Source organism: Neovison vison, chromosome 4, assembly GCF_020171115.1.
Source record: "Neovison vison isolate M4711 chromosome 4, ASM_NN_V1, whole genome shotgun sequence".
NCBI lineage: Eukaryota > Metazoa > Chordata > Mammalia > Carnivora > Mustelidae > Neogale > Neogale vison.
In genome coordinates, this window is record NC_058094.1 from 64791407 (window position 1) to 64810807 (window position 19401).

At 34.9% G+C, this 19401-nt stretch overlaps 1 protein-coding gene across 1 annotated transcript in view; it reads right to left on the reverse strand.

The window, feature by feature from the left end:
- The window catches only part of PREX2 (phosphatidylinositol-3,4,5-trisphosphate dependent Rac exchange factor 2), a 297053-nt gene that overhangs the window by 153686 nt on the left and 123966 nt on the right, over positions 1-19401 (reverse strand). The window contains exons 12-18 of the mRNA XM_044245489.1: positions 16685-16788; positions 15951-16000; positions 13210-13285; positions 9881-9953; positions 6898-7040; positions 6701-6793; positions 4826-4974 (exon numbers count right to left, since the gene is read on the reverse strand). Of these exons, the coding sequence (XP_044101424.1) occupies positions 4826-4974; positions 6701-6793; positions 6898-7040; positions 9881-9953; positions 13210-13285; positions 15951-16000; positions 16685-16788 (688 nt within the window). The remainder of the gene's footprint in view (positions 1-4825; positions 4975-6700; positions 6794-6897; positions 7041-9880; positions 9954-13209; positions 13286-15950; positions 16001-16684; positions 16789-19401) is intronic.

A 19401-nucleotide genomic window follows, 5' to 3' on the forward strand; every position in this document is an offset into this window, starting at 1 on the left:
AATGTGTTGAGATTCTACTGTATAAAAGACACTGACTGAATTATAAACAGGAAACAAATAGGGTGCATGCCCTCACACAGGCACCCAGTAGACCTGCATGACAGACTTCCTCAATGGGGCATGGCTAGTGCACGGTATATGCTGAATAAGGAACAGGCTCCAGGATCAGGAAAAACTAGCTTTGAATCCTCATTTAGTCACTTGATAGTTCAATAACTTCCATGAACTCCTTAAATTCTCTGAGCTTGACTTTCCACAGAAAGTTAAAACTTACTTTGCAGGGTGTCAGTGGAGATTAAAAAAGGAATCTTTGGTCAACTGCCCTACATCATGCTATGAATTATGTAAGCACTTCAATAAAATGGAAGCTTCTCTCCTTAGTTGATTTTTTAAAATTAATTTATTTATGTTAAAGAGAGAGAGAAAAAGTGTGAGTGCATGAGCAGGGAGGGAGAAGGAGAAAACCCTCAAGCAGACTCCCTGTTGAGCTTGGAACCAGGCTCAGACTCAGCGCTCCATCTCATAACCTGAGTTTATGACCTAAGCCAAAATCAAGAGCTGACCACTTAACAGACTGAGACACTCAGGCACCCAACTCCTTAATTTACTGTTGCAAAGAAGACAGCACACTGTGGAATTTCTTTGTGAAAACTAATAAAAGAAACATAGAGTTAATACATCTTAGCTGTTGGGAACTTCATCAAAGAACAACAACAAAAAGCTAGTAATAAAGAACAGATCTGTCAAACACTACACCAAAATAATTTAAGAATGTGATTAACTCCAGTATTTATTCAGTGAAACTTTGAAAGAATAATACATCAAGGGACGCCTGGGTGGCTCAGTCGTTAAACATCTGCCTTCGGCTCAGGTCATGATCCTAAGGTCCTGGAATGGAGTCCTTTGTCGGGCTCCCCGCTCAGCAGGAATCCTGCTTCTCCCTTTCAGTCCCCCTGCTTGTGTTCCCTCTCTTGCTGTATCTCTCTCTCTCTCTGTCAAATAAATAAATAAATAAATTTTTTAAAAAAATTAAAAAAAAAAAAAAGGATACTACATCAAAAGGGAAAACCTGAATAGAAAAGAAATATTTTCAGTGAAGCCATGTGGAAAAGAAGCTGAAGGAAAGGAGAGCCTGTGTAAGCTGCTGCTATGACAGACCCATGAGGGATGTCCAGTTTGGCACTAATAAGTGAGCCACTCCACAGAAGGAAGCCGGAGATCAGAGAGCAACAATGAAAAGCAGAGAACATGAGATAAGGCGGAACATCATCACTATAAATATGAGTATCATAAATTGCAGTACAGAACAAAGACAAACGAATACAATGCAATAAATTTTGATGGATAGCCCTAGATGCCCAAGAAACAAAAGTGTTCTCCAAAAGATGATGAATTAATCATGAAGTAAATGTCAGCGGCACTTCAAGGGCAGATTAGACAGAGTTTGAAGTTAGGTGCAGCAGCACTTACTTACAGTATATTAAAAAAGCTGCTAGAGCAATTTGAGCAACGCTGTACCTAGAACCCTTGAGAAAGCCCTATACGGCGTTAGTGTCTGGCGGCAGACGGCTGGTCCTGTGATCTGGAATATACATGAGGCAGGCAGTCCAGCATTTGGTGATTGAAATACGAATTATCTGTTTTAGGGAAACTTGAAAGCCATATTATGAATTAGGTTACACACCATAGGTTATACACTATGAAGTGATCTACATATTGGTGGAGTAGTGGTCACAGGACAAATTTATCTTTTATCCTTAATTATATACTTTTTGGTGTATAAGGCTGTATTTGTTTCCTTTGAATAGCACCTTGTTATTACTATCTGTCAAAAAAAAAAAAAAAAGATACCTGAAAATGGAAGATAACTAAGGGAAAGAAAAAGGGAATAATAAATGCATTTTCTGAGCATGAACCAAAAAAGTAGAAGTAGCTCATGCTTCTGTGTATTACAAATAAGAGTTCACTTTTGTTGAAATAACTTCAAGCTTTCAGGCCATGGTGAGCCGTTGTTGCTTATGTGGATTGTGAGGAATTCATAGCAGCCTTCTTGGTTCTTTCTGAGCAAGGTCTTCTGTCCTTCTAATATTGCTAGGGAAGGCTGACCTTACTCTAATCTTCAAGAAAATTATTATAGATTTCTTTAAAAATTTTGTACAAACACTATGAGGTACATTTTGGTAATAATACTGGGGCCCTCTTCATCAAATGATCTTTGGAAAACATGTTTCCCTGCTGGGACCACTATATTATCTATTAAACGAAGAATTAAAATTATACAAAAGGAACATTCTCATAGAATGTAAGTGCACTAAATAATCTGCTACAAAGCCTTTTGAAAAATTCTTTGATGCTATCAAGTGTAAAATACAGCTAGATTCAAAAGAAAACTTCTATTGGATTAACTTCTCATATCTCTGCTTTCCTCCTTAACCCCAGACAAGACAATACATCAAGTATTAGTGGGTACTGTAAGAAAATATGAAAGAATGATTTATAGGAATCATACATTAGAATAAGGACATAAAGGAAAGGCTATAGATTTCAAGCAAATTAAAAGTAAAAGATGAGGGGGGCGCCTGGGTGGCTCAGTGGGTTAAAGCCTCTGCCTTTGGCTCAGGTCATGGTCTCAGGGTCCTGGGTTCGAGCCCCACACTGGCCTCTCTGCTCAGTGGGGACCCTGCTTCCTCCTCTCTCCCTGCCTGCCTATCTGCCTACTTGTGATCTCTGTCTATCAAATAAATAAAATCTTTAAAAAATATATTTAAAAAATAAATAAAATTAAAAGATGAAAAATGAGTACTCTATCCTCAAAACTGTTTTGAAATACAATATAAAATGTTTCTGATATAGTAAAGGAGCAATGAAAACTTGAAATAAGAGAATAGACAAGCATCACAGAAAACATCACTAGAGCACACACTATGTGCTGAACAAGTCGCTAAGTTCTTTAAAAACCTAAATTTATTTAATGTTCTTAGCAGCTCCACAACACAGACACTCATCATCGCCATTTTTTTATGGATAAAGATGTTGAAGCAACACAATTAGCAAGCAAGCAGTGGAACAGAAGCTTGAACCTGAACAGGAAATAGGGGGTTCCAGATACTGTGTGACAAACACTGCAGGAAGAGTCAGGAGACACAGGTTCTAATGCTGCTCATCTAGTAGTTAGTTCCTGGACTAAAGATTTGCCCCTATCTATTTAGTCTTAAAGTTGAGGACTTCAAAATGATCCAACTGTTGAAATGTCTCCTGGACTGAAGATTTGCCCCTATCTATTTAGTCTTAAAGTTGAGGACTTCAAAATGATCCAACTGTTGAAATGTCTATGATCAGTGAATCAGCAGTTGCAGGGTTAAATCAGGGGCAATGGGGGCAAGGGGAGGACGTTTTTGTTGACTAATGATTGATTTGGGCTATGACCCCCTTATTCCTTTCCAGTCTGTCCTTTTCCTTTTAAGTGTCCTCAAAGTGACCAGAGGTAGGCATCTAGGTGAGCCTTACCCTACTTAGGGTTGGGTTAATAGGGAGTAATAGATGAACAATAGGTTTAGAGAGAAGACACTGTTATGGCTACTCTCTGCCCTCTAGACCAAAGTCTTCCTAAATGAGTAATTTTAATGAGTCACACTCACTCTTTCCCTGGTACATTTTAACATCGACCTTGATGACTTAATGCCATAGAATCTAGCTCATTACATTGCATGCTTGCTTCGGCAGCACATATATTCTAGCTTATTACATTGCATTTCAACTCCTAAGTTAAAGAGTACACCTAGTTATTGCTGAATGTATATATTAAGGCAGGGAAGAATACTATGCATATATACTGAGAATATTTTCCTAAGTAGTTAAAATAACCTTTTGTTTTTTAAGTGGTAATCTTCATTTACCTTAAAGTGAATAAAGTTGCTTATTACAATTAAGAAATGATAAAATTAAATTTTAAACAGCAATTTTGATATAATCATAGTACATTAAAACATTACATGAAGTACTTCACATAAATTATACTAATTAACTTATTGGTTAAACAAATCATGGAAATGTGACACAGAAACACTAGACCATCAATGATTTGCAGAAGAAAAGCCAATGTCTACCAAGTATATCCAAAATCTCCTATTAATTAAAAAAAAAAAGATTATAATGCATGATTTTATAAATACATGGTTGTATAAATCTATACAGCACTTCAAAAAATGAACTATCACTGAATTTCAGAAAAGTAATGGCTATTTATGGATGATATGATTATAAGAAAAACATCTTCATTTAGAAAACCTATACTCTCTGAATTGGCTATAATAAACATGAGGTTTTTTCCTTAGTCATAGGTAGGTAGATAACTAGGCATTTTTTTAAAAAGAATTGACATATCACTAAGTGCCTGCAAGCATGCAAGTGTATTTCACATAATTGTGCTCCCATTTCTTATAAGCATTTAATTATAAACCTAATATCTGACCAAATCATGGACCTGAAATTCTTAGAGCTGAACATGGGGAATACAGTTCCTTATTATCAAGTGTTCTACCAGTATTCTTCACTTATAATCAGACTCAACCTAACCCAGACCAGGAAAATTTGGGCAGCAAGGAGGAAGTATTATTTCTGCTGAAACTACCTGATTTGAGGAGCAAGCATTAGCAGCATGAGCAATGTAGATTTTCCCCATCATTAAAGACCAGTATTAGTGATTTTGGTAAGGTCTAAATGTCCCAAGCAATGTGATATTTAATTCTAGACATGCACTTAGTTAACTTTCCTATTTTATTCACCTATGTTTAATTTTTAAAATCCCACATAAAATACAACTTACTCCCTCGGCTTTGTGCTCACAAGAACTCTTAGAGGCTTTCTGCTGTTTAAGCATGATTTCAGGAAGCAATCCACTTCATTGAAAGGTCTCATAAAAACTAGGTCACCATTAATAGCAAAAATCTTTTTCCCAACTTCCATGCCAGCCATCTAAGAGAGAAATAGGGAAAAAAAATCAAATTATATTTTAATAAGGAATCTTTTTGTTTTTCATAGAATTAGAAGAATGAAAAGACTGAGAACTTACAGATTTTTGACATTTCAAAACATCTGCAATGTTTTTTATATAATTTCACACAACAGAACTGTGGGGGAGATAACACAGTTATTCTCTTTGACCTAGTTTTAAATTTGATCACCCATTTGCTCTGAATTTCCCTGCCCCTTCTTTTATGACTTAATTTTGTACTCCTCCTGTAGCCCTCTTTTCGGTTGAATCTTATAGTTCTTTTTCTTATTTCATCCTTTAATTAATTAATTAATTAATTTTTTTTACTGTTTTCCATTTATATCCAATTAATTTAGAGAGATTCAACCTCTCTATAGCCAACAATGACAACCGAATATGCATTGCTAACATGACACAGCATAAACATCTCCAGGGCAGGAGAGAGGAATGGCCTGGAAAAGAGCTCCAAAAAAGCACAGATTGTCAGGGGCTGAAAAGATTGCAAAGAAGACAATATCTCTGCATTACAACCAGGCCACCATTCTTAACCAATCCCACTGCCTCTGAACTACATGCTGCTTTGGTTACCAGAGAAATGATGAAAACCTGGGAGAGGGTACTTAATCAGTGACATAGTCAGATGAAGCTATGCTCTAAGAACACCCACAGAAAATGTCTAGGAGAAACATTTCCTTCTTGCAGAAAATTACTAAAACTAGTCATTAGTTGGCTCAGCCCACTAACAAAGTATGAGCTGACCAGAGTTATTTCATTTGAAATTAATGTCCTGTACCTAAAACACTGTCTTGCATGAGTTTGTGTTTTGGTAAAAGATGGAGACCTTGGGTATTAGCAGATAGGAGGGTGGATGGAAGTTTGCTACTAACTTTAAATAGGTTCAACGCAAAAAGTCATACTTTACTTATTCTCACAGTCTTCATTTAAGATTTCCATATTTAGAAGTTTGCTTGAGGATTAAGGCATGTTTACAAGCCAGGTACCAAGATGAGAATATTTTAAATCTCACATATTTGGGATATAACACTCCCAGTAGGTTCCATGAGAGCAGGAGACTTTGTCTCTTTTGTTCATTGCTGTATTCCCAGAATCTAGAAACTGCTTGGCAGATAATAGGTACTAAATAAATAATTCTGAATGAATAATCAGGAGATTCCTTTGTTTAAAAAACTGCTGAGGTGAGAGAACATCAAACGGCATTAACCTAATGAAAAAATAAGTCAAAGCATGCACCTTACTGATTATATAAAATATAAATAAATAAAATAGAAAAAAAATTATATCTTTATAAGACAGTCAGAAGTGATAGAAAAATAAAAGACATAGATGTTGATTTAACAGAACAGTTATCTGATATAGAAAATGTAGTCCCACTATACACAGTCTCCACAGTGTTCTAGACTAGAACGATGATGAACAGGGAAGTCTCAGGGACATGGAATGAGCCATGTGACCTCCCAGGAGGTCAAGAAGTTCACAACTATAGATCTTTACACTACCTCCCTCCAACTATCTTTGAGTACATGAGATCTGTCACAAATTCCAATAGTGGAGTAGCAACTCAGAATAAGATTATTCAGAAACACTATTTTCAATAGAGATACTTAAAAGCTGATTTCAATTTGTTTAGAACTTTTATATCTGTATGTTATGGACAACAAATTTAAATAAAATGCTAATTTACATTACCTCAGCATTAGACCCCTTTTCTACCAACTTTATTATTGGAACTTTATTTTTGTCTTCTAACCCAAAACCATAGCTGCCTTCATTGGATTTAATCTGAAATGCAAAATATTAATGTTACTAATAAAGAAACTATGAAAAAAGGTACAAATCAAACAGAATAAATGAAGAAAACTTATATAACATATTGATGATCTTACCAATAGTGATTTGGCTATAACATTTTCCACAACTTTTAAATCATGTTTCATAAGTCGATGCTTCATATTTGATCCTTCCATTTCCTCATCCGCAAAAAAACGGAAAAGCAGGGGTTCATCTTTGAATTCACTTTTTTCAAGGACTGCAAAAACAGAGATCCAAATTTTTCCAATTAATCCAAAAACTGAAACCATTTTCCGTACTAATAGACATTAAATAAACTAATACCTGTCCTATAACCTCAATGTCATACTCTTAGAAGAAGTTTCATTCACAAATATCCCTATGATATTATTCTACTTCTTTCAACAGCTTCAAGCTGATGTTTCCTCTAAATTACTATTAAGTAAAGAATTTTGAATTTTTAAGTATTTTTTCAATGTTAACTTTTTTTGTACCCACCCAAATTTAATAAAAGATTATACTGAATCAAAAAAATGTATGTAATCCAAAACATAGAAGGCTACATTGTTTTGAATTTGTAGTAAACATTTGAAGTGTGTTTTTAATATCCTGAACAATGATGGGAAAATTCAAATGGGTAAGTGTTGCTCTTATGTGTGTGAGCAATTCCCATGGTGGCTACTTGTGTTCTAACACTTCAAACCAGAAATATATCATCTGGGTGAAATGTGATTTTAGTTTCCACTAATTTTTTGGTGTTTTTTTTTTTTTTCTGTTTAAAAACATTATTCTCAAATAATCTTATTTCAATAAAGGTCATTTTCCCCTTTTATCTTAATATTAATATTTGTGCCCAAAGTCCCAAAGATTAACCTTTTTAAAAATAAAGCTAAATACTGATAAAGAGAATTTATATTCAGTGAGATCCTGACAGCAGTCAAAATATTTTAAAAGAGAAATCTTCTCTTATTCCTATTTATGTATCCTTGGTAGGTTGAAGCATACTTGTTGGAACAGGGTGATTCATTGAGCAGGGTAGCCAAAGGGAAGACGCTTGTCCCATGGCACTGTATGAGGTCTGGCTTTATGACAAGACAGACCTCCAGGTGTGGGGTTGATTCTGGGTGTGACTTTGGGAAAGTTGCTTTGAACTGTAGTTTCCTCATCAGAAACATACAGAACTAAAAGTGAGGTAATAAATGTGATTAATTTGGCATATAGAAACCAATACAAAACTATTTTATTTCATTATTTTTACAGAGTTCCAAATAATAACTGTTGACCGGATGATACATGTATTGATGATCTTTGCATGGAAAACTGGCCAGCAACTTGGGTTAACAAATGAAACTATCAAGCACAAATTAAAAAGTAACGTGTTACAGTTGACAATAGAAATGAGAATATATTTGAGATCAAGTTAGGTCTTACCTACATGACCCAAGGACTTCCCCCAAACTTGTATGGTGTTTTGCTATTGCTATTTTCCTCCAAAAAGCAGTCTGCTTAACCAGAGTGAGAAAGGACATCAATATGGCCAGGGAGGGGCCAAATTGGATGTGCTTAGACTCTTTCTGACTTACACTTTTGTAGGGAAAACTTTTGTTGTTAACTCAATATTTTTAACTCAATACTTAATTTTTTGTTATTTATTTATTTATTTATTCATATTTTTGAAAGAGGGAGCATGTGCATATGACTACAAGCATAAGAGGGGCAAACAGAGAGAAAGACTCTCAAGCAGGCTCCACATTGAGCATGAGCTCAATGTAGGTTTGATTTCATGATCCTGAGATCATGACTTGAACCAAAATCAAGAGTTGGCTGCTTAAATGACTAAGCCTTCCAGGCACCCCAAATCAGTATTTTAACATAAATATTTAGATAAAATGACTGCTTGTTGATACTTTAAAAAGAAAAAAACAGCAACAAAATATTTGAAGGTTTTCAGCCCGATATTGTAGTTTTAATTGCTTATAATAATATTGTTTCTCCCATTCAATAGTTTGTTCATCAGGGACTGATATTTGTCTATCACATCTCACACAGTGCTCTAGAGATAGTGGGATGTAATGGAATCTCAAATGAATGTATGCTAACTAAAGATGCTCTCAATACAACTGAAGGTTTTGATTTTGTTTTTGTATTTAAAGGTTTTGCCTTCTTCAGAGAAAGGTGATAGATAACATTGGGGTGCCTGAGTGGCTCAGCTGTTTGAGCAATTGACTCTTGGTTTCAGCTTAGGTCATTCTAGGGTCTTGGGATTGAGCCCAGGCTGGGTCAACCCTCATAAGGGAGTTTGCTCTAGATTCTCTCTCTCCCTCTCTCTTTGACTCTCCCCCATTCTCTCTCTTTATAAAATATACAAATCTTTTTTTTAAAAGGTAATAACCTTCTGAAAGTAATTGACAAATAGGTAGAAGTGTTATCAATATGTGTTTATAAGCATATGTATGTTATATATATGTAAACAGTGAAAAATATGAGTTTGTGGAATCTATAAGATGCTATGAATAGAGAGGGAAGACTAAGTCTCATTATTTTTAAAATTTAGGTGAAATGAAGTTCATCAAACAAGAAAGAAAATCTTTAACTAGTAGCCAAAATGAAACATTTTTTCCAGAGATTTATAACTTTATCTCTGATGAAATTTTAAAATCATTTTTCTAAAAAGAACAATGATTATCCAACCATAATATGCTCTCACTTAATCATTTTAACATATACTGGCATTCAAAAAAACTGTTAAGTGTGATCGAAAGTAATTTCAAAGGTTTTTTTTTTTCAAAGCTACTTTAAAAAAAAAATGTCTAGTTCAAGTTTTTGCTCTTCCGGAGTCAGTCTAGAAAAAGAAAATAGAAGTTATGGCAAGTGGTAGATAACAGCAATAGACATAGGAATGGCACCAGTGGTGAAATAAAATGCAGATGTGATCTGGACTGGGCACATGGCAAGACCCATACAGTTTTATTGGTTCATCTCTAAATGAATTCACTAAAACAATGAGATAGTCCCAGTGCCCTAATAAAAACAAAACAGAAAAATACATCTGTAAGCTTCAGGATTAAAAATACCTACCATGGTGCATGAATCCATTGTCACAGAGTCCGACACCAAATATCATTGCCTCTTCTCTGGTGCGACAATCCCCCTGTTAACCACAAAAACATGGCACAACTTTATAGGCAACTAAAGGCTTTGTTGTGTCTTTACTGCATTTGACATTCCCAGCACCACACTGACAGAAACATTCTTTTATTAGGGCACACATTGCTTTCATAAGCTCACGATGTACCTAATTGCTATAAAACATTCACTTAAGAAAACATCTTTTTTTGACATTAAGGGAAAAAACAAAGATATATTTCTTGAGTAAAACCATTCTGTATTAAACATGAAAATTTATAAATAACTGAAATTTATTGCTACCACAAGTGATCCCTTTCTCTTATTTTTTTAATCTTGTATCCCAATTGTGCAGCAAGAAAATATCCTATGTATTGAAAACACACTAAAGTTAATGAAAAATTATTATGCATAATCTCTACTATCACATTCCTTCTACCAGTGGTCTTGCTCTTCTTTAAGGACCCCTAAAGAGACTCAAAACAGGATGATTTATAAGACCCTAAAAGTAAATTGTTCAGCTGAGCCTATAAATACAAGCTTCTCTTTCACTGTCTTGCAGAAAAAATAATCATATCATATAACTGAAGCAAATATGAAAGCCCAATGCAACCTTCTGTTAGGTTTTTATCCAGAAAACTTCTATTTTATTCATCTAAGGACTCATATAAAGGAACAAGCATATGTACATAGGTGTGTTTAAACTTAGAGCTGTAGGTTTAATGGTTTAGAAGTACTTTCTCATTTTACTTCTTCCTAGTCGGGTCGCTCCCCTGAACTCTGGACTCTGTGCTTATTTTTATCCTTGCTTTCACTCAAAATCGATTATTCATACCTACAATGCATGTTTTACATGTTTCATCCACCCACTTGTTTTAAAGTATCTGTTGTTAGTCCTAGCAAGTTATTCTAATGTCCCTGTGCTATTTTCTCTGTTTGATCATGATTCTAGTAAGAAGTAGACAGTTGTGAAAATAAAATCTGGAGAGATGAAGGGACTTGTCCAATTTCGCATAACTACTTATCAGAAGAACCATCATGAGATGTAGGTTACCTGACTCCCATTCCATCACCCTAATTTCTACTACATATAATTTCTAAGACATTGTTGTAACAGACCACTAAGAAAATCTGAAGAAAAAAATAACCGCAACACGGTTCAGTTTTTATTCTGTTTTTCTGATGCTCATATTTGAAAAGTAAAACAATGCCAAAAAAGGGGGGGGGGGGAAGGTGCTCAATGCTTTCCTGAGTCAGGACTTTAAATATTTTTTTTTAAAGATTTTATTTATTTATTTGAGAGAGACACGGTGAGAGAGAACATGAGCGAGGAGAAGGTTAGAGAGAAGCCGACTCCCCGTGGAGCTGGAAGCCCGATGCGGGACTTGATCCCGGGACTCCGGGATCATGACCTAAGCCGAAGGCAGTCGTCCAACCAACTGAGCCACCCAGGCGTCCCAGGACTTTAAATATTTATTAGGCACCAACTTTCACTTCAAAAAACCTTTCTTCAGTTTTCCCACATGGTCAATATATAGTATAAGAGCATGTGAATTCAGTAAGATTTTAATTGCTATGGGAAATGCCAACTCTGATATTAATGCAGAACCAATTCTAATGGCACATATTTGACCATAATGTTATAAAAGTCTGACTCAAGTAAACCCATTGCACGTATGAATTAGTTTTTGTTTTTGTTTTAAAGATTTATTTATTTATCTATCTGACAGACAGAGATCACAAGCAGGCAGAGAGGTGGGCAGAGAGAGGAAGGGAAGCAGGCTCCCCGCTGAGCAGAGAGCCCGATGCGGGGCTTGATCCCAGTACCCTGGGATCATGACCTGAGCCGAAGGCAGAGGCTTCTGAGCCACCCAGGCGCCTCTGAATTAGTTTTTATCTAAAAATAATTGCTTGGTTTAATCTAAAATCCTAACTTCTAAATAGAATACATTTAAGTGCTATAAATACAAAAGCAGGCAGTCTTGGATAGTCTAGAAATTAAAATTAAATAATAAAAATCTCAAAATTTATGTGCACAGATGAGTTGAATATGAATTAAACATATATTGAATTGCATCAAATATTGATATTTGAAGTTAAGAACATTCTAGGATTATCAAATGTAGGCCACTTTATTTAATTACAAAAAAGTAAAACTGCTTGTGAAATTGACTCAAATACCTAAGCATAACAACATTTCAACCAAGCAATATCCCCTAACAAAACAGTAAGTTCTGTCAAAGTGTTTTGTAACCAGTATTAAACATTGTTTATATATTAGGTGACCTAGAATGATAAAACATTTAAATTTATATTTGAATTCTAGTATGTTGGGGGTAAATGCCCTAATTTGCAAATAACGTTTTCTCAGTACCTGCTGTCAGCTCCCACGTTCTGAGAACAGAGCAACAATAACAATAAATTTCATACTTTCCTATTTAAAATATAGTAAGTAGACAAATAGTAAAGCTTACATTGTCAAAGCACAATTACCATCTAACAGAAAGACATAGGGAGATTAGAGTAACTTGCTAGGACTAATAAACAGATATCTTTAAACAAATTATGAACAAAACATGCAAGAAATTTCAGTGTCTGTGAGTATGTATTCTTCAGTGATATATTCAAATTACACTTAGGGTTTGGTTTTTTTTTTTTTTTTTTTTCGTTTTCTTTTCTTTTCTTTTTTTTTTTTAAGTCGGCACCATGCCCAGCACAGAAGCCCATGTGGGTCTTGAAATCATGACCCTGAGATTGAGATGTGAGAAGAGATCAAGAGTCAGACGCTTAACTGACTGAGCCACCCAGGTGCCCCTACACTTAGTTTTTCACTGGATCTCAGTTGATAATTTTTTTAAAGATTTTAATTATTTACTTGTTAGAGAGTACAAGTAGTCAGAGAGGCAGGCAGAGAGAGAGGAGAAAGCAGGCTTCCCGCTGAGCAGAGAGCCCGACATGGGGCTCGATCCCAGGACCCTGAGATCATGACCTGAGCCGAAGGCAGATGCCCCAACCCACTGAGCCACCCAGGTGCTCCTCAGTTGATATTTTAAAAATAGGAACATCTTGCTCTTAAAAGACCATATAGCATAAAAATTAAGTTTGAATACTATAAAGTCAGAGTACCTAGATTCAAATCCTAACTCGGTATTACCTGTATGAACTTAGTCAAGCTATTTCCCTGTGTCTCCTCTGCACATGGTGATCAAAGAAGGTACCTAAATCACCTCAAAGCTTAAAGCAGCAGCGAATGTAACTCAGCAAGTTCTTTTTCTATTTACCTGTGCAATTAACCAGTCTATCAGCTTGTTGGCCATGACTACAGACTTGTAGGTTCGTAAATGGTAATCTTTATCTCTATAAGGAAAAAGAAACCAAAACCGGTGAGAGGATAAGAGCAGGAAAATGTTTCATTTAATATCGGTGTGCAACAGAAAAGTCTACTAAATATAATCTGGATCTATTATCCAAATTATGTGCAAATAAGAGAGGTTTACAAGATATATATAACACCTGAAAATTCCTTCATCAGCTTATATTGGAAGAGAGCCACAATGATACCAAAACAGGGTATTTCCCCTTTGACATGTTCATATACACAAATAATTATTGCTTCTATATTATCTGACAATGATTTAGCTAGAAATACAGTATCTCATTAATAAAAGAATAATAAAAATAGAATTTCTTCCCTTAAAATCAAGAAAGAGCCTATAAAAACAAAAACAAAAACCAATAACAACAACAACTCCTCAAAATGTGGAGAATAAAGCAACCCCTTTTATTCTTGAATTCTCCAGGAAGGCTGGATTAGCACTGGAGGATTATTTGTTTGGCTCAGCTGCAGTGGCATACAGCAGGTCCATCCTAAGGTAAACATGCTGAGAACGCTATCATTCATCTTGTCTGATCAGAGCATGGACAAGTGACACCCCATCCCCAGGGAACCAAAGGAACCAGCTGACTCTACATTAGCCTCTCCTTTCAATAGACTTCCCAGATCTGGGAAATCATTCAAAGTTAAGTTAGATACCAACAAGTGTTCCTGATCAGAATGGGGCCCCCAGGGCAGAAATCTATAATTCATTCATTTTGCAGGCCTACATCAAAGAGAAAATGACAGTCTTTTCAAAATGTCAAAAGATCAGAACTGCAAGCAACTTGAAATGATAAATAATTACTAGCTCTGCTCACAGTTCTTTAGCCCCTGTCAGCAACTGACAATTAATACTGACATCATTTTTATCCACCTTTATAAAAAAAAAGTCCCTGAAAAATAGTTGGTATTACTAAAAGAGATTTTAGTAATAAATACACCAGGTTAGCCAGTAATCAATAGCAGATTCTTTTTTTCTTAATTTTTAAAAATTAACTAATTGATTATATCTTTTTAAATCTATTTCCACGTTTCTGATACCTCACTGCCCATTTCATCTTGGTTTCCATAAGCACCAGTAAGAAGGAAAAGGATAGTCAGTATATTATAAAACACACGTGGGTTAGTGAATTCTTCACCCAAGTAATTGTTCATTTTGTAAGCTGAGTTCACACATATTAAAAGCATGACTATCATACATTCCATCTGTTTTATGGTTTTTTCCCATAAATTTTTCCTTAACAACTCATAAACAATTGTCATTTCTAGCCAAAGAATAATCCCTTCTTATCAGCTCTTATGGAATGTAACCTTCTTGATAAGAAATCCCATATGGCTAAAATATATTTTCAGAGCACATTTTCTCATATACGAAATCTACATATACACAGGTAACATGAAAACTGTAACCATGATCATTTTTATGTGTTTAGCAGAAAGAACAGATTTAAGTACCAACTTACTATTGAGTGAAATAACCATCTTTTAGTGTTAGATTATCCAAAATATTTTCAGGGAGGCTATGCTAGAAATCTAGTAGGGAATCTATAAATATAGCTTCATTTGCACTTCTTTTTACTTTAGGAAGTCTGTTTGTGAAAGCGGACAGGACAATTTCAGGAGTGATGGGTAAATTTTCTTTCTTCCTCCAGGATCTGCACTGTGTTCTCTATAAAACATTAGTGAGCATTCCAATACACTTAAATAGCCACTTTGGGATTTTTTTTCCCCCTAAGTTCTGAGTTTCCTTGAAATTGGAAACCAGAATGAAAAGTAGAAACACAACACATCAAACATTTGGATTCTATAGCCATGACTGAAAAAAAGGTTTTTATTCCTTTTGGAAATAGTACATCCATTTTTTTTTTGTCCTGAATATGAAGTTTCAGTCAATAAACTCTGAATGATAGCTGGCCATCTGAAATTAGTGTAACATCATACTACATTCTATCAGTGTATATCAGTGTAAATTTTCTAAAAATACATCACTTCAATTAGTTATCATAACACAAAACTCAGTTTTCTGCTGTCTTCCAGAGAGGTAAACTGAAAATTAATTATGATTCCACTTCAAAAAAAAGGGCATATCTTTTCAGAAGGAAAAATTGGTAGAGAATACAATTATACTGTTTTACTTATTAACTCCAAAGTAATTCTGAATTTTCAAGTACAAAATCTTTCCTTTGGATAAAAGACTATTAGACATATTATAAAAATACATATCCAAGAATTGATTACACAATTTACTGAGAAAGGAAATCATACAGTAATCAGAGTAGTATTTATAGTAAATAATATTTTCAAATTCTCTCCCAGTGAACTATTATTTACTAAATATTAACTAAATGTGGATTATTTCATTATCAACTCTATAATTTAGTATGAAGTAATGACTAATAATTTTAGAAATCAAAATAAAAAAGTGGAAAAAAATGCATAATTAGAGTCTCAGAAAATTTAGAAATATTTTCAGGTTAATTATTACTTAAAATAATCTTTAAAAGTAAAATTTCCACTTATAGAATAAGTGAAATAATAAAATAAAATAATAAAATAAACCAAGAGGTTCCAGCTGAATAATAAGTACCTAATATGCAATACAAATATTGCCACGTAAGTTGCCCAGAACTTAGAAACCAGACTCACCTTATCACTGGAGTAAACAGACTATGAAGACGGCAATATAATCTCACTCCCTATTATAAAATAAAGATATGTCAAAAACAAGGAGGATCATTCAAAGTTCAGACCAATGAAATTTTGAGACAAATCCACTGTCAACATTCTGGAATCATTATATAATCTCTACCAATTTAAAAGTTATTCAACTACTGCATTACATCAGAAAAACAATGTAACTTAAATAATTAAAAACAGGATTAAAAAGTCTATGAATTTGTCATATACATATGACATATACATATATACAAAGAGTTAAAATTATTTTTCTTAAAATGTAGAATTCCAAAGTATTAGCAGAAAATAAATCTATGCAGCAACACTTCATACTGTGTTCATTTTATGTCAGTATAAATCATATCAAGTGTACAAAGAAAACTGATGTTACATACATTTTATATATCTTTTTTTAAAATGTATTTGCGTATAATGGCCACTTGTTGCCACATGTGACATACTTTTCAGTGGATATAATCTGAGGATGCAATTTCATTAGTTCCATTGAGAACTACACAAGAGAATGAAAAAAAATGATCTAACCCTAGAATTCTTTAAATAGCAAGAAAAGACTGGGAGGCTTGTTTATGAATGCCATTTTCTATACTAGAATTTTTTTTAAGTCTCTCAACAGCATTTTGTCTTGGTGCAGTAAGACAACATGAATTCTGCTATTGATAAAAGGTTCTGGGAGAGGCTGTTACCTTCGAAATCACGTCCTGCATTTCATTTCTTGGATAAAATGTTCCATCATCATAGCGGAATCTATATAACATCTGCTCTGGCTTGAACTGATGTTTATCAGTAACTAAGAACACAGAAACAATATGCTAAAATATCGACAATCTAAAAATTGGCAAACAAAAACAAATAAATTTATAAAATACATATTTATGTACATAGTACACAAAATACATATTCCCAAATGCTAAAACTACATGTTTTATATATATATATATATATATATATATATATATATATATATATACACATATATATACATACGTAAACATAAAAAACTTTTGTTTCCCTAACACAGTAATACTAATTCAAGTATTCTGATAGGATTCATGTTAGGATTTTGTTATATAATACTTTTATGATTTCCATATAATGATTTTTTTTTAAAGATTTTATTTATTTATTTGAGAGAGAGAGACAGTGAGAGAGAGTATGAGCGAGGAGAAGGTCAGAGAGCGAAGCAGACTCCCCATGGAGCTGGGAGCCTGATGTGGGACTCGATCCCTGGACTCCAGGATCACGCCCTGAGCCGAAGGCAGTCGTCCAACCAACTGAGCCACCCAGGCATCCCTTCCATATAATGATTAAAGAAATAACTTGAGATTGTAATATTGGGTTAGCATAGTACAAGGGTATGTACAGTGTATTATTTTATTTATATAAATACACAAAGTTGTGTTTTCTATTTCTTCACAGTGCCACAAAGTTGAGCAAAAAGTGTCCTTCAAAGAGCAGATAATCTAATGAGTTATAATTCAATCTCAGTCCTAGAAGTGAATTTTAGTATTTATCTGTTTTATCCCACAGCAATCAGGCCAAGACCACCCATACACCAATCTTGACCATTAATTCTGTGTTTACATCTCTGGAGTAGACTATATAATATCAATATGCAACTTATTCCAAAATTTCAACAGTTTTCTGAAACTGAGAAATGCTTTTCTCACATGTCACTTAATATTATTTGCCCTTAGTAGAAATGAGAATGGTCATCCTTTGCTTTCATCCTTGAGACAAGAGTTTCATATTCATAAAGACTCCTATTTAAATTCCTCTCATTTTCTTTTGATTTCCAGGAAAAGTATGTTACAGACACTTTTAACCAAAAAATGATTGTTTGTGGAGGGAAAAGAACCCACAAATTAAACCTTTAAGAGTTTATATTTAAATATTTTCTTTAGAGGAAATGCAACATTCACAGAAGAGATAATTTGTTGCAATGGGCTCTGTTTTCATGATTCGCTAGAAGACTTTGACCTTTACTTTTTATTTAAAATGTTGAAGGGGGAGAAAAAGTTGTCAGAATTAATTTTCATGATCTCCATTTGATAAGGGGTGTCCAGGAGGCTCAGTACATTGAGAGTCTACCTTAGGCTCAAATCATGGATACAGGGTCCTGGGAGGGAGCCGCGTATGGGGCTCCCTGCTCAGTGGGGAGGCTGCTTCTCCTGCCGCCCTTCCCCCTGCTCGTGTTCTCTCACTCTCTCACTCATGTGCTCTTTCTCTCTCATAGACAAAATCTTAAAAAAAAAAAAAAAAAAAAAAAAGAACTACATTTGTTGAATCCAGAATTATCACACATACACACACGGATGTGAAGTTTCAGCTATTTTACCCCAACCTACCCAAACCACGTGCATGGCTTGCAGCCATCAGATCGACACAGGATGGCTGCCAAAGAAAGATAGAAAACACAGCCTTTTGCCATCTCCTTTTTTCCAGATCAAGCCAAAAAGAAAAAAACACGTGTGAAAGAAAAATAACATGGCAAGAAATATTTTGCAATCTTATGGCATGTTTTGAGATCAGTTACTTATTTCTTCTCTACAATCTACCTATTCTAATTTTTATCCCCTAGGAGTCATTGAAATAAATGATTGTCTTGATATTTCAAAATTCAAGGAAACATTGGCCCCAAATGTCTCTTGCCACAATAAAATGATTGGTGGTTTAAAATCCCTATTCAAATGTCGCGGCCAGTAGGACGAATCGACCAGGGTAACCATGGGGGCTAAGAGGATGATGAAAAAAAGTTAGGAGACAAAGAGATGGGGGCAGGAGGGACACTGAAGATGATGTCCAACAGTGCCAAATTTATTCCACGTCTTACAAGCATTTATAAGGCAAACCAGAATAGGAGGAGCATTACATCAATACCTAGTCAGATGACCGCAGGTTCCTATAACAAGTTTACATTAACTACAAGCAAACCTCCTGAGCCCAGTAGTTTTGGCTAAATCCATTATCAAGACAATCAGCCAGGGAGTGGATCATGGGAGGTACAGAACAACAAGGATTAACTAAGAGCTCAGGACTCTGGCCACATTGTTCCCTACTGCAGGGAGAGTGTGTGGGAAGTCACGTAGGCGAGTGCACGACACATAGCACAGACCCTTTCTCAGTGCACTCAACTTTCCCGTCCTTAACCTTGTCAAGGTGTCCGGACTTTGAAGGAGACACAAGTCAGGGCCTGGTTTGGTCCTTGACTCCAGCCGTGCCGTGGCCTCCAACATTTAAGTTGGAGTGCTTAGTTATAGGGCAAACTCTTACAAGAGTTTGATAATTCATCTTGGGTTAATCTGGAACTCTTAGCTATTGCCTTGGAAAAAATGGTGAATAGCTCTGCACTCAAATGCACTCCCCCAACTTCCTGAATGTGAAAAGTGGGTTTATTAACTCT